Source organism: Perna viridis, chromosome 5, assembly GCF_037379345.1.
Source record: "Perna viridis isolate PV_CMFRI_1.1 ecotype Kerala chromosome 5, ASM3737934v1, whole genome shotgun sequence".
NCBI classification, from domain to species: domain Eukaryota; kingdom Metazoa; phylum Mollusca; class Bivalvia; order Mytilida; family Mytilidae; genus Perna; species Perna viridis.
The window spans coordinates 28,174,714-28,197,523 of NC_142449.1; the positions used below are offsets into that span (position 1 = coordinate 28,174,714).

The following is a 22,810-nucleotide window of genomic DNA, read 5'->3' on the forward strand; positions in this document are numbered from 1 at the left end:
TTGGAGAGAAATTCTATTGTTTCTTTCTCTTGACAGCCAGATTTGTGATTGATTGGCAGACATATTAATTTCTAGTCAACTTTATTAATTTACTTTGGCTTTCTGCATTTATTTCTAGTGGACAACTTTTATGTATTTAAGGTTAGTTATCCTTTACTTATGTTATTGCCTATAGTTCCATATTCCACAGTTTTATGAGTGTTGTATGTAAGATTTGTATAAATGGTCAGAGTGTGTAATTTCTGGGTGAAAGTGCTGTTTAAAATAATAAAACACATGAAAGTATGAAAATCATTAATTTTATTGATAAAAACAGTTAAATATTGTTTAAAATACTTAAAATCATAAAAAGGCTAAATTTAGAGATCAAAAGATTAAAATAACAGATAAATCATATTTTTCATTATAAACCAGTTAACTTTTGACTATAATATGTTCTAATAGGTAAATGTATATAGTTTTATGTTGAATATTGAAATGATCAGAGAGTACTCTAAATAGACACAGTACTTAAGATAGTTATTTTTGTTACATCATTTTTGTACTCATTGATGAGCTGATGATGTAGATCCCACGTTTGTAACTACTTTTTCTGAAGAGAAGACCTTTGTGCCATATATATGGTAGATTGTGTTGCATGCTGTTATTTATATGTATTTTTGTGCTAATTGTAGTGTTTTCAGCATGATTTGCTTATATGTGCATTTTAACAGCTTATTTGTCTTGTCAATGCATATGTTTTATTAATAACTTGTATTTTCAAAAGATGTATATTATTATTTAACAGATATGCTTATTTTTGCTAGCCACATACTTTATGCAGTTTATATTTGATAATATTGAAAAAAAAAGTAGAGAACTAGCACTATTTTCTATTGACTATGAGACATACACGTAATTTTGGCAGATTTGCTTATTTGAGTGCTAGAGTTATCTTTCTTATATATAGTACTGATTATATGTATTTTACTTGCAGGGTTACTTGTATATATTTATACATAGTTACTGTTGATATGGTTGTTTGGAAATAAAATACAAATCTTGAATCAACGCCATGAATTTACTACCTTGCAATGCGACATCGGCTCATAGAAGATAATGAGCTACCAAAATAGAATGGGAATTCCCCTACGTTTCGCAAACAAGGGGGTCTTCATGCATAACTCATACAAAATATTTGATTCAGTAAGTTACCGTGATTATTTTTTTGTGGAAATAAAGAAAAATATGATTCTCTGCCAAAAAAGGCTCACTTGTGCAGATTTGATGTGCACTTTCTCCACAGCAACATAACACAAGTGCACTAGAACTTTTGAATGACTATGTTTTCGTACGTTCTAAAAGCTCATTGGTTGAATTAGTGCTTTGTAACCGCTAGTTATAGCCCGGAATCCAGAACATGTTTGGTTTTCCACATTTCCACTTTATTCCATAATGAATACAATCATATCCCTAAAATCTATCCCACTCTTAGCATGTTTTATAACCTGCTAGCTTCGGGCTCTATTTGGTCCATCTTCTTCAACAGACAAATGCTTGTTTATTGCTCCTTTTCGGCCTCTACTTCCTAAACTGTACAGGTCATAAACCTCAAATCAAACAAAATCTACCCTGAACCTTGTGGTGTTTTATTATTTTGTACATCACAGCTGACGCTTCGGTAATGTTTTGCCAATATTTATACAATTTTATAGATATTTTGCATATAGTGTGTACTTACTTTTAATCCCTTTTTGGACCTTAATTCCTAATCGGTTCGCACCATAACCCCAAAAATCAATTTGATATCGAAGTTATTGTTCAAAAACCAAATGTTTATATATCTAGGATGACACCATTCAAGTGGACAATGACCACGCCATGGATGAGAAACATTTTTGCTCAATTTCATGCTTGTTTTTTTTCTGTTTTATGAGACAAATTTCATCAGTAATAATGAATTTATTTGTTTTATTTTCGGAACATTTTGCTTTATTGTTGATATGCTGCCTTAATATCAAAGGGTTAGAATTTTTGCTACAAAAATTCTATATATCGTTCTATTCAGAAACTGCCCATCATTAAAATACCTTGAATTATTCATTTCTTTAAGATTGGTGATACGAAGGATTCGTCAAATACTTATATTAGGCACACTCAAAATTTACTTTGTAAGCTTGCGTGTTAGAGGTTTAAGTTATTTTTTACACGAAGCTATCTTCTAGCCTGTAGAGGGATAACTGCAAAATGTACAGACAATATAAAAAAGGGTCCTTGAACGAAATCAATGATCAGTTGTCAAAGATTTTTTTTAATCCTTTATTCTTTCTGAAAAAAATATTAATTTGTTTTTCTATTTATGATTCTTAAATTTTGTAATATCTTTGATAGGTCATAGGATTTTGGAAAAGTCATCTTTCATCTTTCAAAGGTATCAAAGGGTGTATCCAAAAATATTTTGAATTACTTCTGTATTTTTTACCAATAGGATAAGGTGAAGGGGTTAAACAATTTTTTTATAGGGTGCATTGCCCTCAAGCTGCTGAGTTTTATTAAAATCTATCAAATTCAAACTGAAATCTAATGATAAAAACCTTTTTTTATATTTCAAATCTATTTTCAGAAACTGCTATTCCATATTCCTTTATTTACTGCAAAATATTAGGAATCCTCCTTCTCGCATTTCAAAAGATGGAAGGAACCTATTCTTTTAATGCATGATTACGATTGATCAGACTTATAAATCAACATTAAATACCTACCATTTCCCCGCTTTTTCTTTAGTTCTTGGTGAAATCATGCCGAGTTACTTGAACAGGTGAGGACAGCTGAGCTTACATCGTAAAAAAGCTTCACATTGATCCTGATGAATGACCAAAAGCCGTTGATTGGTCGAAAGTTATCGATGGGCGTGGCAACATTCTTCAAGTTTTCTTCAAAATACACTTTCCGCTCAGTTTTAAACGGAAAAATAAAAATTGTTTGTCAAATAAGAAGTTAAAATGTATCATATGAACCACGACATATCGTTTACGCGATGCTAGTACGATGATGTTACGGTCGAAGTCGGAAATTTCCCATTCCGGAATGGGACACGTCCTGAATTGGAAAAACGCGAGATTCCACGTTATTCCGTTTAAGGCCGCCCGATTCCGGAATGGGACGATCTCGTGTTTTGACGTACACCCGCTCAGGAATATGTAATACAAGACTGATACCTATTACTAAATTTTTTTGATATCTTTCAATGTTGTTGCTTTTCTATAACTGTGTTCAATTTCCCACTTAAAGACAAAATATCTCTGTCCTCCTGCTTTCCTGTGAATTTTGTTCCAATTTTCATATAGGTACCCTTTAACAGTATTTAGTCAAATATCTCATATTTTGCAAAAAAAGTTTTGATAAAAAAAATATTAGTTACCTTTTTAAACATTAAAGGTGGTCTGTATTAAGAAGACAAATATCTTGACTATTCTATGAATACCAAATGTTTCAAAATCTCAATTTTTTTGGCCCATATTCACAAAAGTCAAGTTTGGACCCCCTTTTTTAGCCATAACACCAGGGAGCCTCTTGATAATTTGATATCTGCTTACTGAAACAACCAATTGCACAAAGTTGAATTTCTTGTTTACACAAAGGTATAAAAGAGTCAAAATGTTGAATAATTAGCATTATTTTAATGAAAAAGACATCTTAGTTCCAAAAATGCTGATTTTCAGTCACATTTGGTACCCTGGGCATGTATAAATGTACTCAGTTATTACAAAATGAGAAGTATCTCACAGACACAGATTGATATTTTGCAAGAACAGTAAATAACATACACAGAAAACATCAAAGTTTCTACCTACTTCACACACTATTGAAGAAAATTCATATCTTATATGTCATCACCACCAATTTTTTTATAAACCACATTAAAATTTGAGTGGAAGTACCATTAGAAATGGTCATTTATGAGATCAGTTTTCACTTTAATCAATCAAGTGGCTGTTGTACACACTTCTTGAGCAGTTATAGTAGAAGAAATGTGAAAATGCAAAAAATATTTCAGTTTTTATATGTCATGTGTAACAAGTGCAATTCAACCATTTTTAGGTCAAGTCTCTACTCCAAGTATTAAAAATGTAAAACAAAATTAAAACTGTTTATATTTCAGCAATTTAAGTCACCCTATTTATTTCTTATATAGTTGTATTTAGAAAACTTTTGATAATAGCAATTGCAATCCATTGGTCATCTTTTAATCCATAAAAAACATTTCCAAATTTAGTAAAAATATGCCATAAAAGTAAAAAATGAGGCCTTGAATCACTTTATTCCATTTAAGGTTGCTCCATTTAGTATAAAATATGATATATTGTTGTTCGAAAGCTTCTAGGATAATTGAAATTCATTTACTAAAAATCTCACTTTCCACTGAAACTGTGGTTATCAATTCTCAGTCTTGTATTCTTTGCCTCACAGGCTTCTATAGTATACCTTAAATTTTCATGATTTTTAAAAAAACAAATATACAAGGAGTTTCAACTTTTGACCATGTTTTTCAATTAAGGAAATGTCAAAAATAATTTTAGGTCCATTTTAGAAAAAAAAGGCACAAACTTTGGTACACCAGGACTGGTCAAACTAAAAATAGACCTTTTCTACTTTTTTGAAATTTTGAAAATTTTGTTAGCAACTTACCAATTGAATTGAACGAATTACTTAGTGGTCCAATCACTGAGGACGAAATAGTTAAAATTAAAAATATTAGAAATCGAAAAAATGGCAAAGCATTGGGAGTTGATGATATTCTTAATGAATATCTTAAAAACACTGTTTTGGAGCTAATACCTGTATACTTAAAGATTTTTAATTTAGTACTCGATACAGGTATTGTACCAGAACGTTGGTCACAAGAAATTATTGTACCTATTTATAAGAACAATATAAGAATAAAGGTTTGGTATCGGATCCAAATAACAATAGAGGAATTACACTAAATTCATGCTCAGGGAAAACCTTCTTATCCATTTTGAATGAAAGACTTACTAAGTCTTCTGATGAGATTGAGCTCTTATATAAATCACAGACTGGATTTCGAAAGGGTTATTCTACTGTTGACAACATTTTTGTGTTACACTCCCTTTAAGCTATATATTTTTCCAAAAGGTATAACTATTCTGCACATTTGTTGACTTTAAGAAAGCATTTGACACAGTTTGGAGAGATGGTCTGTGGCTAAAACTTCAAGAATCCAATGTAGCAGGGAAAATATTTTCAGTTATTTTCAATATGGATCAGAATATTGTCTTGTATTAGGCATCAAGCTAATTTCTCTGCATTTTTTAACTCTGGAGTTGGTGTAAGACAAGGAGAAAATTTGTTTATGCTCAGAAATGTTTGATGTATATGTCAAAATATTTGTGATGATTTATGCAGATGATACAATCATAATGTCGGAAACAATGGAAGCTATGCAAAAAGCATTGGATATGTTTTCTAATTACTGTAGAGTGGAAATTACAAGTTAATACTGAAAAGACAAAAGTTATTGTCTTCACTAAAATAAAGCGTAAACAACATTTTCAATTCCAAATATATAACAAAAATATAGAAATAGGAGGGTCGTATACATATCTAGGCACGGTTTTCAACTACAACGGCAGTTTCACTATTACAAGAAAGCGTCTAATAGATCAAGCCCAAAAAGCTCTATTTGCTCTCTATAGGAAACTAAGAAACATTCCACTGCCAATAGATCTACAGTTGAAGTTATTTGATACTTTTGGTATCACCGATACTTTTATATTCCTCTGAGGTTTGGGATGTTGAAAATAAGCAAAACATTGAAAAGGCGCATCTTAAATTTTGTAAAAATGTCCTTAAGCTGAGAAGCAGCACTCCAAATGTTATGGTTTATGGCGAGTTGGGTAGAATTCCACTTGTTAAAGTAAGAATTATTAGCTTTTGGGCAAGAACTGTGGAAGAAGAAGAAACTGTCAAATAAAATGCTTCGGCTAATGTTAAAATTGCATGACAATAATCCAATCAAATTTAGGTGGAATAACTATCATGTTAAATCTATCTTAGATGATACGGGTCTTAGTTACTTATGGAACGAACACGTTAAAGTAAATATTAACTGGCTTAAGGTCGCAGTTAAACAGACATTATGTGATCAATTCTATTAATCTTGGTTTTTACAAATTGACAACATATCTCGTGGTGAATTATAAACATGAATTCAGATTGTCCCCGGCAGAACGTATTCATTTGACAAAATTGAGATGTCCTAACTTAAAACTACCAATAGAAACTGGAAGGTGGTCTGGAGTCCCACGGAGTTAAAGAATATGTAATCTTTGTAAAAAAAGGGGTGGGAGATGAAGTTCACATATTCCAGTGAAATTATCCAACGGTTATGTATTTACGATCTGGTTACATCCCAGATGACTATTCAAAGCAACCGAATATGAGTAAATGTGGTGGGTTATTGACTATCTGTAATGTTCAATTATTCAACAGAAGTGTGTGCTTTATTACGAAAAATTGCTAATATCATATGAAAGTGAATGTGTTAAAATATAAATGTTAATCTATATGTATCCAATATTTAATGATATTGTCTGTGTATTTGTCTTATTTACATGTATGTACATTTGTTTTCTGTTGTCCTCTTGTACACCTACTGTGTCTGAGGCTATCAGTAAATCTTGTCTTGTTAAATCTTGTCTTAAATGATGACGGATGATATAGCTACACACAGAGAGAGAATCTGACTGTTTTACTCATTGTAAGGAAAACTAAGAAATGTCTCTCATTGTTCAATATCAAAGGCATTTGTTTATTTATTACTTATGGATTAGCCTCTGTCCCGCTGATACTTCTTTTAAGTCCTTTTTGATCATGAGCTAAATCGGGAACTAAATACAAAAGCTAATACCGAGATAAAGAGGAAAAAATATATCAAGTTATACTCTGTCTGTTCCAGGCTTCCCAATAAAAACTGAAATTTTCTACTACATAATTGCTTGCATTTTATTGATAATTGCTGGCGTTGAACCTAATCCTGGGCCCTCATCTACATCCAGTTGTAGCACAGAACCATTAAATACAATCTCCACCAGCTTAAACCTAAGTTATTCGCAAATCCTGCAGAATTCTGTATTTTGTCTTCACTTGAACGTGCAAGGCATAAAACCAAAACTTAAGCAAATATCAATTGAATATAACGACTTCAATATCCTCTCATTTACGGAAAGCTGATAAAAACAGATTGTACCTGATAATGAAATATCGATAACAGGATACCAACTATTCCGCAAAGATAGACTAGTTCGTTTGGGTGAGGATGTTGTTGTGTATGTAAGATCCAATATCGACAGTATCTGGCGTCCCGACCTTTGCGTTGGTCAATTAGAATGCTTATGGTTAGAAAAAAAATTAAAAAGAAAATCGTGTTATACGGTACATTTTATGTTCCACCAAATAGTAACGATAATATATGGGAAGAAGTCTCCGAGTCTTTAGAATTAGCCCTGAATACTGATAAAGACATTACTGTAACAGATAATTTTATTTCTTAATCAACTATCTAATTCTCCAAACAATAAAATTCAAATGTTTAGCCTTCAGCAGTTAATCAGTGAACCTACCCATTTTACTGAACACTCATCATCCCTTATTGACCTTGTCATGCTAAACAATCCAATCAACCTGTTGATCAATGATGTAGGTCCGTATCTCTTAGATCGAGTTCGCTTCTATTCACCCATTCTTGGAATATTAAATCTCCTAAAATCTAACCCTCAAAAACCCTTTAAAAGAAAAATCTATCTATATGAACAAGCAGATTATAACCTACTGAGAGATCGTTTCGCTAGAGTAGACTGGGACTCCCTATTTGTAAATATAAATAAAAGTGTTTTCAATAATGTGAGGAAACAGGCCTATGGAGAGTGGTGAAGTTAGTTCTAAATTTAACATTTCATCGCATTAAACTTATTTTCTCGGGTAATATTGCTTGCTCATGCTTAAAAGTTCCCATTGCATCATTGTATTGGAAAGATGGTTAAATAAAAATTCTTGCAATGACCACTGAAATAAATTTTCAATGAATCATTGTAATTTTTTATCCGATTTTCAAACATTATCAAAGATAAAATGAATTTAAAAATGGTCGAAAATCAGGTAAAAATTTTAGTTTGGATCTAATTGTCTTCTAAGCAATACTTGATATTATAATGATAGAGTTCATACTTGGCTCCTAGTTCAATCACAAAAATAAATACTTAATAATTATCTTATTCCATATTTTCCACTGATCTTGTTAGGATTCATGGAAACCGTTTTCTTATTTTGTGGTTTTGCCATAAGTGAAGTTATATAGTGCATAATCATATATGTGATGTTTGAATTGAATAAAGTAGAAGTAAAAAGTTTAAAATATATATTTATTATTCTATAAAGATTATTGTAGTGTTGTAGAATTTATAAATAGAAATATGATGGTCTTGAATTAATGATAAAATCAAATAAATATATAATTAAATCTAAACTTGTTGTTGTTTTGTTAAAAAATAAAATTTACATTTTCAAACTCATTTTGCAAAGCTCAAGTTTGAGATCAAACAGAGAACGTTGTGTTTATTTTTTATTTATTTATTTATTTATTTTTTATTTATTTTTTTTTGCTATTTAGTACTTAATATTTAGATACACATTGTAATATTTACGGTATCTTATTATATCCATAGACCTGTGAATAATTTTTTTATGTAAATAAACTAAAATACTGCCGTTTTAGGGACAATTATGTTCTGTGATTAAATAGTGAACTATTGTAAGAAAAGTTCGTAATTACATTTTTTTTAAATTCTATTAATGTGATTTTTATATGTTATCTGTTTTTACAACGCACAATTTCACTTAAATAACTTGCAGCTGGGTATTAGGGTATAGATTGATCTTTGACCACTCTTTAATTACTGCAAAATAGTAGAAAAAATTACAATATTTCAGTTAGAAAAAGATGATATTCAAAAAATAAATTTATCTTTCCACTGACATATAATATATACTGAATATCGTCAAAATCGGTACCACATGCTGTATCAACCCGAGATTCCTATATCAGGTCGAGGGTTGACACAGCGTGTGATACAGATTTTAAATCTTCATGTTCATTATATCATATATTTAAACATATTTACAAGTATGGTCTGTGAAGGGTTGCGATATAGGTCTGGAGGTGTGATATAGGGTATGTACGGAAGCCCGTTAGTACCACGTGAAGCTCTTTTTTTATCTTGTTATATCAACTTTGCTAACTTGTTATATCAACCTAGCTAACTTGTTATATCAACTTATTATCTTGTTATATCAACTAACTAACTTGTTCTAACAATTTGATTTACCTGATATATCAACTTAGTTTACTTGTTATATTATCAACTTTGCTAAATTAATTGTTATTTCAACTTACTAACTTTTTATAACTTAACTTGGTTTGTCAACTTCTCTTAATTGTTATAACGTATATAAAAACCAGATCAACAGGGATTCCAATCTAACGGAAACTGGTGATCTATGGAACAAGGTTAGCTAAGTTGATATAACAAGTTAGCAAGTTGATATTACGAGATAGCTAAGTTGATATAGCAAAGAGTAATCAAGGGAACCAAGGTTATAGCGGTAATCAAAAGAATGTAATCCAGGGACAAAGACCAGACATGGAAAACAGACATACACAACAAAGAACATAAAGTAACTAAAATTATACATACAAAGTAACAAAAGTAAATAAGCAACTCGGACTCCACTAAAAACTGGGAGCATGGACCAGGTGCACCGGTAGGATAAGCGTCTTCTGCTTTTCTAGAAACACCCGCCGAGTTGCTCATAAAATGTCAAGTCCGGGGTAGACAAACGAGGAAATGAAAACTATGACCCGTTGAATAAATCAGTTTTCATGGTGCTGATGGATACACCATAACGATCCACGAGTTCATGATGACGACCATAAAACTTCTGTAGTAATGACTTCAATCTTGCAGCAACATAACCCTGTTCCAGAAGCATATTTGTTAGAGTTCTAGCGCGATACAAAAAGTCTGCGTAGTCCCGGCAAGCTCTGGCATAACGTATGAGTTGTGATATGAACACTCCATACGCAGGAGCCGAAGGAATGTTGCCACAGATGAAAGGAAAGTTGACAATTCTGAATGAAAAGTCAGTAAGTTGATATAACAAGTTAGTTAAGTTGTTGTAACAAGATAAAAAAAAAGAGCTTCACATGGTATTAACGGGCTTCCGTACTTTACTTGGTTTGTCAACTTCTCTTAATTGTTATAACGTATACAAGTATTAGCTTTTCAAAAAAGCTAGTCGTCTCTTATCGTTAAAATAGAATACGTGAATGTCCTTAAATGTTATATTTTTTCTTATTTAAAAAATTATAAAAGATATAATTTTTTAAATATATACGGTAAATAATTTTCGGTAAAAAATAAAACTTTTAAGGGCTGTAATGTTTCATAACATTTTAGATTTTGATGTACGTTTGCAGGTGGGTAGACTTTTCAATGCTCTACATTATGGCTCCTTATATTGATCATCTATCTTGTATAGTTTAAGAGCTGCAGCTCTATCAAACTTCATGAATTTTGATGAAATTTTGCAGGAAGGTAGAGCTTTGAATGTTCTACATTAATGCTTCTTACATTGATTATCTATCTTGATGCTGACAGACTCCCAAAGATATATTCCCACAACTCATTACATTATCCCTGGGTACATAGTTTCTTAGAAATTGACTTTGACATAAAACGTACCCAAAGTCAATCATGCATGATCAAACTTTCTTCTATGTTTACGACAAAATCATTCATGCGCGAAAAGCCTGCAAAAATAAAACGGGAATACACGATCGATAATGTAGTGAATATTAAATAACATTGATAATATCAAAACTTTCTTGAAATTATTGTTACATATCAATACCATATTGAATGTTTATCGTAACTCTTTTTTTTTTAACTTTGATCGTTGCCACTATTTACGAAGTTTACCGATTCTTCTGATTTAAGACTGGTTTCCGTTCAGCCAGTATCAGTCTAAAGAAGATGCTAAAATAATGATAATATACCGTAAGCGCATACGGTTCTACGTATTGATTTTAGAGTGTGTTATGTTGTCAGCCAATCATAAATAATCGGCGCTTTACTTCTGCGTTATTTGAGATTTTTATCCAATGAGATGATGGTTTTCAATTTCTACGTGCATGTTTTCTGCTTTCAATTCACGAAGACGATTAATAAAAACCAGATCAACAGGGATTCCATTCTAATGGAAACTGGTGATCTATGGAACAAGGTTAGCTAAGTTGATATAACAAGTTAGCTATGTTGCTATAACAAATTAGTAAGTTGATATTATAAGTTAGCTGAGTTGATATAACAAGTTGGTTAGGTTGTTATAACAAGATAAAAAAAGAGCTCTACATGGTACTAATGGGCTTCCGTAGGTATGCAATAAAGGAGAGATGGTATAGTGTTAAAACAAAGCCGTATACCATGTGAGCCCTTTAAGTTCTAAAAATTCATTGCACTAATATATATGTACATATCCCATATGTACGAAGACCGGCAATAATACAATCCACCTGTGCGAAAGTATACATTATAAGTAAGTATATTCAAAAAACGATCACACAGTAATATCGCGGTAAGCAATCGCAGTCTTCATCGATCCCCGTACGTGGGAGATTGGTTAAGGAAGTTAGTCCATTAGTTTAGTTTATCGATCCATGCGGTGAAAATCTCTACACCTGTCCATGAAACGCGAAGTTGAAACATTAACTTAAAAAATAAATGATATAGAAAAAGACTGGTTGGGATGAAAAAAGGTGGGTTTACTAACATAAGTATTCATTTTCAAAATGTTATTATAGTATCCCTTGTCGGGCAAGCCAAAAATAAAATTTTAAATTAAATTATTAGAGAAATAAATTCAAATAGAAATATTTCTATAGCAGCAAAATTAAACAATGTAAAATAAAATGTATGGTATTAATGTAGTGTATAATAAAATTGTAATTTGGGGAGGCAAAATTGTAGCGGAATCAAAACAATGTAATTAAGGCTAAAAACCACTAATTCCACTTCCCATAGGCTTCTATGCTAATTTCACAATATTCAATGGCTTCTCTGGACTTTACCTTAACTTTAACCTGCAGAGGACTATATATCAGCATGATTCTACATATGTCAGCTCACAATCCTCAGAATGGCATGTGGGGTTAGCAGACTTGCAGTGCAGTACTGGTCACCGGAAGTGAAGTGTCTATAAATAGCATGGGAAATCCCAGTGTTTTCACAAGATAGGGGTATATTTAGAAATCATTATGGAGATTAGGCTTCACATCACAAGAAGCAAAATGCACCTATAAAATGTACAGAAATGTTTTTCCTTTCAGAAACTGTTTAAATTTTTTAAATGAGATGAGAACTTTTTTCACAGCACTATGAGGAACAGGGGTAATTTCTGCGTAGGACTATTTTTGCGTACGTTCCAAATGCTCATTGGTTGAATTGGTGGTCTGTAACCTATCAAGGGACAAAGACGGGACATGCAAAATAGATAAACACAAAAAAGAACACATACATACGTATAATAAAAATTAATAAAATAATACATAAAAAGTAACATAAGTAAATGAAAGAGTATATAGAAGGTGGTATCTGAAGAAAAAAGAAGTTCATAAAAGGAATTACCATAACCAACTAACTAAATTATATTGATTACAAGTAGCCACAGAATTTAACAACTTTTTGATAAATGTGGCAAAGGATAAAGGATCAGAGTTGGCTATCAATGAAGAACACCAACGCATAACAAACATAAATGAAAAAGATATTGAATGTACAAAATTGTACTCAATTTCTCTAAATTTTATTTAGAGAAATTGAGTTTAATTTTGTAGAGAAACAAACAGATAGAGCTAATGTTAAGAAAGCAACACACATAGATGGTGTATCCCCAAAACTTGCTAAACCAACCATCGCTCAACCAATCACAAACTTGATAAATAAAAGTTTAACAACTTCTAAATTTCCAGAAAAAACTAAAAGAGGCCCAAGTTGTGCCATGCTATCAGAAAAATAATGTTCTAGATAAGTCTAATTATAGAGCTGTAAGTATTCTTCCCTCAGGGGGGAGGTTTCTAGAAAAGCAGAGGACGCTTACCATACCGGTGCACCTGGTCCATGCTCCCAGTTTTTAGTGGAGTCCGAGTTGCTTATTTACTTTTGTTACTTTGTATGATTTTAGTTACTTTATGTTCTTTGTTGTGTATGATGTCTGTTTTCCATGTCTGGTCTTTGTCCCTGGATTACATTCTTTTGATTACCGCTATAACCCTGGTTCCCTTGATTACTCTTTCCTCCCTATATTGTCATTTTTTTTCAAAAGGCCATAGATGAACAATTCACTGAATTTTTTAACCATATTTTCCATCCCTATCTTTCAGCTTCAAGGGCTGGTTATGGTTGTCAAACTACATTATTGAAAATAGTGGAAGACTGGAAAAAAGGCATTCGATGATAATAAATTTATAGCTGCAATTTTGATGGATTTAAGCAAAGCATTTGATTGCCTTCCACATAATCTTCTGCTTGATAAAATAAAATCATATGGTGTTTTAAATGAAGCTCTTAATATTCTCCGAGATTATCTGTCGAACACAAAGCATTGTGTCAAAATGATTTATCTTATTTCATTCAGGATTCTTCTCTCTATAACTACGCTGATGACAATACTGTTTCTTATGCTGGATACAATCTCCATGAAGTAAAAACAAAATTAGAGTCGGATAGCTTAAAGTTGATAGATTGGTTTGCAGTGAATCTGATGAAAGCAAACCCTGATAAATTTCAGGCACTTGCCATTGGCCGAAAAACTTACGTTAAAAACATTTCTTACTATCTTGGTGATAATACTATAAAATGTGAGGATGAAATAAAACTTATGGGAGTAACAATAGATTACCAGTTGAAATTTGATACTTATACAGCCAACATTTGCAAAAAAGGCCTCAAAACCGTTAAATGTTTTAAAAAGGATAGGGAAACACTTAAATAAACTGATAAGGTAAACAATTTACCACTCTTATTTTATCCAATTTTAATTATTGTCCTGTCACTTGGCACTTCTGTAGTGAGGCTAATGCTAATAAAATGGAAAAAATCAAGAAATGCCCCTTAAATTCATCTATAGCAACTATATTTACACATATGAGGAGCTTTTGTTAAAATAAAAAAAATGCCATCACTGAAAGTACGAAGAATTATAAATATTGCAATTGAAACTTTCAAGAAAATGAATGGACAGATCGAACCCATTATATCTAAATGACCTAACTGAAATAAAGGAAAAAAGATATAATTTCAGATATCGGAACACAGCAAAGCTACCCAGCGTCAGAACATCAAGGTATGGGTTAAACTCCTTTAAATATTTTGCTGCAAAAACCTGGAATGACCTCCAAGATCACTTTCGTAGAGAATCATCTTTTAATTGAATGCTATTCAAAACAGCTCTGCTTTCTACTTTTACATTGTTGACTATTTATAGTGCTGCTCTTTCATTTTAATCCTATTTTACATTTGCTCCTATTTGCCTTATATGTTGACTAATGATTTATGTATGTTTGCATCAAAAGGACTAGATAGTTGCCATGTATTGTACTTGTGATGTAAATGTTATTTATTGTAGTGCATGTATGTCAATTTTAAAAGCTCCCAGGAGCTTATGTTGTATTGTTTTATAAGTATTGATATTAAATAAAGCTTTTGCATTGTATTGTATTACTTTTGTCACGAGTTATGGTACAGTATTGGGTCATGTTTTTATTAAACTTTTCGGTTTTTCGCTATATGAGTGTACACAGGTAAAAATCAATACACAAAAAGGATGAGTGGGAAATACAAATAAAATCATAAACAGACTGTATCGTGGCAAAATAAAGACTGAACAGTAAATATTATTTTGCTGCATCATATTTTAGCTGTAAAAGGTAGAAGATAAAGACGGTCTTCCTAAAACTGACTTTTACAATTTCAATGTTGAGTATCACACTCATGTCAATAGACCCTTTTGTGGTAAGTTGATGAGCATGCTCAATATACAATACTGCCAGGTACGGCTTTGGGTAGAACAAATGAATTTTCCTCGCGGAAGTGTACATTGAACATTCTCAACGGATGCTCATCAACTAACCCACTGTTAGCACAAAAGGGTCTATTAACAATGTTTTGACATTTTCAAGCTGAAAATTTTGTTCATAAGCTAGATCTTGTCTATAAGTCTGTACCCTTCCCAGCAGTTAAACATTTAGTCTAAAAAATCTGACTTATAGGATAGTATACATGGAAGGTTAAACACATAACTGCATTACAGGTAATTATGGTTTGTTTGAGACAGAAAGCATGACAAGAAGAGGACATGGATATAAAACTACAAGTCTTTATTCAGCTACCAGAAGATACATGTGCATTAATATTGTCCCAATTATGCTGATTAGCTTTCTGAAGAAATTCAATCCACTTCCGGTCATCTTCTGATACAAAATCTGTTGTTCTGAAATTTGAATATCGAAATTCAAGTAACAGTGTTTCTATGTAAGCTAAAGTAAACAAAGGTTGCATTTAGTGTTGTGCAAAGGATTGAGAATTAAAATTACACATGATGTGCACATCTCTATTCATTGATCTAAAACAGAAGAAAGTTTCATCAGAATTCAACTCACGATGAAGAAGGAGTTTATATTGACAACATTGTGTTGGACAGACAGACAGACCATATATAATTCCTCCTAAAACTTTGTTTGCAGTAATTCCACTAACATAGATTTGGTAAGCATTTTTTTGCTAAATAGGCCCTAACATGGATTCAGAGACAGACATGAACAAAACTGAAAAAGAGCTGGAATGAGTTAGAAAGAACAGCACTGGACAGATTGGTATGGAGGAAACTTGTTGGTGGCCTATGCCCCAGGAGGTTTTAAAAAAGTACATACTTGATGAAACAAAAAATTGAGTCATGGATCTGGTAAACAGCTTTCCCCTGTAAATAGATGGGAAAATCAATAAGAGAAATAATATTATACGTAAAAAACATAGAGGTTGAGTTGTATGGCTCAAGTATGTTTTGTTTGTTGTCTGTGCTGAATGTGTGTGCATTTTAACGGCTGACAGGTTAATTTTATAAAAAAAAACTTCATTTGAGAAATGACATCATGCAAATTTTTGATTTTGCATTTTTAAAATAGTAAATACAGGAGCTTTGAATATCTGATAAAAGTCAAAAATGTTTTACTTATATCAAACATTGTGACGTCACACCCTTTCAACATCCCTTTACTGCATGGTTGAACCTTTATCGCACCCCTGATCAGAATTTCAATTATTTTTTGTTGCGTGGAATCTTGGATAGTTTGTTTACAGAATACTCTCCTATTTAAATGTACGATAAAGTGTACATGTTGATTGCAAAATTTTGCATACATTACCTTGGATCAATATTAGCCCTAAGGCCAGATGCCCTCTTGATATTTACCGTATGACATGTGCAAAATTCAGCAAGTTTGAAGCAAAGCAGTATACAAACAATTTTTGAATTTCAAATTTTAGTGGATAATAAGTGGTGTACTAAGTACTTAAGCCTAGGGTAAATTTTTCTCATAATTTATTTTGGCTCTTTTAGACAGGCCGCCAAAATGTGCTAAATAAAAAGCCTCCTGTTAAAATTACTCACTATACAGTATATCTCATAATGATATGGGATATGATATCGATTTTGCCATGCATTAATTATTCTCTATGAAAAACTGATATATTAGGAGTTAAAAAAAAAGATTCACTATTTACAAAAAAACAATTATAATGATGTCAAACATCAAGTTTAAAGGAAATGAAATTCAAAGAAATGTAAATAAACTACTTGTTCAAATCAAGCAAATTATGTGATGAAGAATCAAATAAAAGTATTGTTGTATTTTTAGGCCACAATTATTGGCTGTATAAGTGTTGTACTGTTTCCTTTTTTAAACCTTCACTTTGGTGGATTCTTAGATAATTAAAACAATATAATGAATAGTGCATCTTACTTTAATGCTATAAGAATTGTTTTGCAAACTCTGACATTGAAGTTTATAAAACCATAATTGTTGAAATTTAAATGACATTATTAAACATTAATATACTGTGAACATATTGATATTTATAGTTCATCATTTTCCCGTATTCTGTCAGGTAAACATATTGGCGGGTTTAAATTTTTTACACATTTCTGTATGTCCGTTGTGAAAATAGCAAAACTTAGTACACCTAAAAAATTAATACGTTTACAATACCAAAACTACATATGTAATGTGACCTACATTTTCATTCACTGTAGAGTACTGTATTGGAGGATACAAACTCGCTGCAAACTCATCAACAGCAGGACTAAGTCTATCTACAAGGTCAGCAAGGTCATCCAGTTGCATTACTGTTTTCCCACAACCACAACGGGCATTACGCTTAACGGTGTCTTTCATCTTTTTCAAAACTGTTTTGGATGTTTTCAGCAGTCCTAAGCAAGGTCCAAGTAGAGTTTTGTCCCTTTCTGACCAAGTGTTTTCATTATCAGATCCAACATCTACTCCAAGAATATCATCTAAATCATCCCCTATACCACCTGACTCAACAGCCTAAAGTATAATTGAGTAAGATAAATATATTGGATAATATTGGAAGTTTCCTTTGTCACATTGATTACAGTTTATGGAAAATGAAATAAAACATTCAAACTTGTCCTGGTGACCACCTGTTTTCAGCAATAACTTTGTAGTATGCCTATGTGGTGCATTCTATCAAAAATTAACCTTTATATAAGGACTCCCTGTCTTATGTAACCACCATTTTTCTCTCCCTTGGAAGGCAACTTGAGACTGTAAATTAACTATGTTAACCAAACCAAACTACAGAATTTTACTGAAATTTGTAAATTGAAACATATTTTTATTTGTACTGATATTGTGTAGAACATGACACATACTCATGATCTGGCCATATTATGGAAAATGACTAATTTAACATCAAAACAACTTTTCACATGCATTGATCATGTTTAATGTTTGAAGTAGGTTGTTCGAAACCTCTGTTACATGTAGTCCATACCTGTGGTCTATATTTCAATACATGCATTATTTTTTTAGAAGGTCAAGCTTTTGCCAAACAAATAACAATAAATTACACAAATGTATGTTATGCATATACATATCAACTACATTAACTTTCAACTAAATTCCTAATATAATTTAAAAATGTTTGAGGAATTTTTTTTGGCATATGGTGTAGGCTACATATTTGTTCAAGTTGCCATATAAAATATAAAACACTTGCAATACTAGTAGTATTATACTACAACTATATAAGAATACCTCCTGAATTTCCTGTAAGGCATCACCAGCCATACCCTGGGCATCTGATATCACAACTAAAACTGCTTCCTTGTTATCTGAAACATAAAGCATGTTTTGTAAGAACAAAGAGCAATTCAAATGTCATTATTCATAACTTGGTCAGCAATAGATTTTCACCGAAGTGTTTTTACCTGCCACAATTTTTTGCACCCTTCCCAAGTCTGAAATTTCTGGCCTCTGTATGTCTTGTTTCATTTTCACTTTCAGTTTATTGTTATGCTGCTGGAGTATACAGGGGTAACTATTTTGCTGTACCTGTGTATAATACTGTTTTAGGACCAGCTGAAGCCTTCCATTTGGTGTGAGTTTCCTCGTCATTCAAGAAGACCCATGTCCTTGAGCCGACATTTTTCATCCTTGTGGAGTTGTCCTTGACATATTCATCATATCCATTCTTGTTATATTAACATCAATTACAAGTAAATGTATGAGTACATGATACATGTAGTTTCTAGAGCTTGGACAGAACAATTAAAATTCTACAATTCTGAATCTAATAAACCTGTTACCAATTTGCAATGAGCTTAAAGTAAAACAGTTGCAGTTGTAATATTTAGGTTAAACTACATCTGCAGTCATTTTCACCAAAAATCTGACGCCCAATGTATATAGAATCTACAACGATAACGAGTTGATTATGGAATTTCTCACATCGAGTGAAATAAATTTTATAGTTATGATCGCGAGGCTTGCCGAGCTATTCAAACTATACATTTTTAAATCACGAGATGTGAGAAATTCATAATCAACAAGTTTTGAGTGTAGATGCTGTTTCTCTAATGCCCCAAAAAAAATACCCAAAAAGAAAAGCTTGTGAAACATTATGATTCTGATTCGTAGGAAACGTGTTAACGTCACACAAACACAAACTTTCCAAACGAAAGAAACAAGGTGATTTCAAAGGTTTTTCACTTCAAATCTTCTGAGTCCCTTCATAATTCTTATTTAAGGTAAGAAAACACCAAAATTTTCTCATTTAACTGAAATATAACTACAATGGCAATTGAAGCAATTCAAGATGGAGTCCAAGGCAACCAATTTCTAAGCCAATTGAACTCCGAGAACAAAAAAGTCATTAGTGATGAGAACATCTTTTTCTACACCGGTCAAGCGATATGAAAATTGAAGCAAAATCAGATAAACTATTTTCGTTAATGATGATTTATTTTACACATAGGATCTTTTGTGAAATGAACTACTGTTTTCCCTTCTCTTAGAGACTAGGTAGTCAATGAGACCATTTACATATATATACCATGCTTCAAGATATAGTTTCAACATGAAGCCGCAAGCATTGTTGCGCTTTGCATGGTCCCTACTCCACTTAAAATGAAGTTCATATTGGGCAGCAAACAAAAATGCCACTAACATCATCTCTTTGAAGTGAAGCTGCAGATCAAATCTCATTTCTTTCCTATCATAAAGAACTGAGATCTGATTTTTGCAAAGAAAAATTGACCATACAAACTTCCTATTACATTGATCAGGAGTACATATCTGATAGCAGCTAAAACTGCTCACAAGCTATGCCCAATCACTATGTACCTACAAATCAAACTTAAAATTGGTATAACAGTATGATGGAGTAATGCAACGAGAGATGAACAAAGCGATTCCAATATACATTTCAGGCTTCAATAACTGATGGAAAAAAAATTATGCATTATGACAATCTAAGGACTGGAGGGCACATGGAATATATCATACCAAAAATCTTACCTGTTGGCATCTTCGGAAAAATATCTGCGCCATTCCATACAGTCCCTGTAGACTGAAGTTGTTCTGAAGACCTGCACAGAAATAGACATCATGTCTAAGATATAATAATTACTTTTCAAGCATGTGATTTAATGATGTGAAGATACTTTTATCAGTGTACATGTATGTATCAATTTTAAATGTGATAGTTTGTCTTAATCGTCAGTTATATTCTCAACATATGAATCTAATTAGCTTGTATCATAGTTTTAAATGGAACCACCATTAAATTTTAACTTTAAAAAAAAGGAGATAGATGTATTGTACTATTATACTTGAAGATTTTAGGGCGTCAATCTTAAGACTTGACAGTCCCAATTTTAGTATACTTTTCCCGGGTCAGAAGAGAGCGTACCAGACTATTTATGACTGTCAAATATAATTAATATAAGGTTTCTTAAGCTACATATTAGAAATTATTTTGAAGAGTAATGAGTTTTTTTTTTTGTTTTTGTTTGCAGCATATGTCCTGATTAATACATTCACATTCTCTTAAAAGATTCAAAATTACATGTATTGTAAAACTTGATTTTAAAGTTTAAAAAATGTTAAAAAAATTGTTCATACACAATGTTTTCAGTATGTATATACATGTAATTATATATAAATGTGTATGAGAACTGAGGAGTTACAGTACCATTTTACAAATATGAATATTCCCATTATTTTCTTAATTACATAAACGGTATGAAGACAATTACACACCTACCCACAACCATAGTTGTTGATAGCTTTTGCCAAATCAGTTATTCCTTGTAAAACTCCAATGACAGACTGTTGAGTTGATTTTCTGAGTCTTAATCCTTTAAATTTAAATTAATACAAAAATGTAAAGTAGCCTTTCAAGTTGTCATTGAAATTACTTCTGTATAATACGAGAAAAAGGATGTAATGATTAACATTGAATTCATATATCCCATTATTGCAAAAAAAGCAATAAGCAGAGCCAATTTACAGGTTGAAGGCTATGCAAAATTGTTTACAGTTAACAATTTCAATTTACAAAATGACATAATTCTTTGCTGAATGCAGCTTAATATGACTGAGGAGGTTAAAACCAGAACAGCTCAAGCAAATATTTAAAAAGAGACATTAAGAATCTTACATTGCTGACAGTGCAAGACAGAAATCTCAGATACACAAGGATAGAGTGCAAGACAAGAGAAGTCTCAGATACCCAAGGATAAGATTTTGAGTTCTTGAACATCAGGTTTTGCCAAGTTATCATACCTGAGGGTGAGTGAGATTTCCTAGTCTTACATTTTCTGGCTGTGCTTTATTCTTTTTCTCACTTATAAAATTGCTTTTGTTATCAATATGCAAATGCAGAATGCCCTGCTTGCCAAATTTCCTTTGTCACAAAATTTTGCAAGTTATATTTCCCTGTGGCTGAGATATTAAGAATCTAACACCTGTACAAATGCAGGATACAAAAATCTCTGACATCCAAGGTTAAGATTTAATCATTCTTTAACAAGGCATCTTACCTAAGGGTGCGTTAGATTTCTAAAATGAGAAAAGCAAATGTTTGATTCTTTTTCTCACTTCAATTTTGTTTTCTGATTAAATGTTTTAATTGAAATGACTTGCATTAAACAACTGGTTGTGACGCATCAGGCCAGAAATACGTCATGACCAGGTGTAAAATATACAAGATATAGGACCCTTTAAAACAGTATGAACAAACTGCAAGAAAAAATCATACATAGCTAATTCTCGAAAAAAATTATTATTCTAAAGGTGCAGATGTTCTGTCTCAACCATGGGTGAGATAAGAAAATCTTGCACAGCTAAGAACAGGAATTTTGTGGCTCTTCAGTGAGAAAAAGAAATCTCACATGACTAAAAAAATAATATCCTTGTCTGTATAGTGCGACAAGACTGCAAAATTTGATACAGCTATAAACTATAATTTTTATTTGTGATTAAATATTTCTCACAGCAGAATTAGTTACCAAAAATTGTGAAAGCACTTTAATTCTTGAATACCAATTTTTGTGGATCTGGGATGGAACACAAATTTGTGGATTCTCAAATTTGTTGTTTTGAAGTTTTCAGTACATACATCAATGGGAATCTACTATTCGTTGGGAACCTGATTTCATGGTTTGACTACCCAGCAAAACCACAAAAATTGGTACCCCACAAAACCAAGAAAATTGGTATTCCATGAATAATAGTATTTTCACACTAGACTACGATTAGCCAAACAAATTTAAGTAGCACTCCATGTAAGAATCATGCAAAATTAGATTCATGGTTGGAAATCCTACATATTTTTAATTTTGATATTTTCTTAAAAATGTAACCAAAAAAAACCAGAAAGTAACATGTGGCTTTTCATATAACCCTTGTTCTTAGGAGATAAATATTATATAGAATGCATTGCAGAATTCAAAATTAAGAGAGATAACTCTTTAAATCACACTAAAATACAATAGAAACTGTTGGATTTTCAATGTGGATTATCTTCTATGAGCAGAAAGACAGAAATGAATAATTACACATTCCATCATAAAGACTTACATGTATAATGCAACTTAATAACAAAGATAAAAAATA

The 22,810-nt window shown here is 31.8% G+C and overlaps 1 protein-coding gene and 1 long non-coding RNA gene across 4 annotated transcripts in view; one reads left to right on the forward strand and one right to left on the reverse strand.

The window, feature by feature from the left end:
• Positions 1–21,433, forward strand: LOC148616947 (uncharacterized). Of its 2 annotated transcripts, XR_015922336.1 has the most exons (4): positions 1–141; positions 14,416–14,457; positions 20,122–20,371; positions 21,281–21,433. It is a non-coding gene; the product is annotated as an uncharacterized LOC148616947 (long non-coding RNA). The 2 variants fall into 2 exon arrangements; XR_015922335.1 differs by lacking the exon at positions 21,281–21,433 and having other exon boundaries at positions 20,122–20,480.
• Positions 15,476–22,810, reverse strand: part of LOC148616948 (cyclin-D1-binding protein 1 homolog) — a 12,000-nt gene continuing 4,665 nt past the window's right edge. For both annotated transcript variants that reach the window (XM_088584133.1, XM_088584132.1), the window contains exons 5-10: positions 20,958–21,051; positions 20,210–20,280; positions 18,449–18,525; positions 17,405–17,716; positions 16,043–16,089; positions 15,476–15,603 (exon numbers count right to left, since the gene is read on the reverse strand). In XM_088584133.1, coding sequence (XP_088440259.1) covers positions 15,495–15,603; positions 16,043–16,089; positions 17,405–17,716; positions 18,449–18,525; positions 20,210–20,280; positions 20,958–21,051 — 710 coding nt within the window. In that variant the 3' untranslated portion in view covers positions 15,476–15,494. The remainder of the gene's footprint in view (positions 15,604–16,042; positions 16,090–17,404; positions 17,717–18,448; positions 18,526–20,209; positions 20,281–20,957; positions 21,052–22,810) is intronic.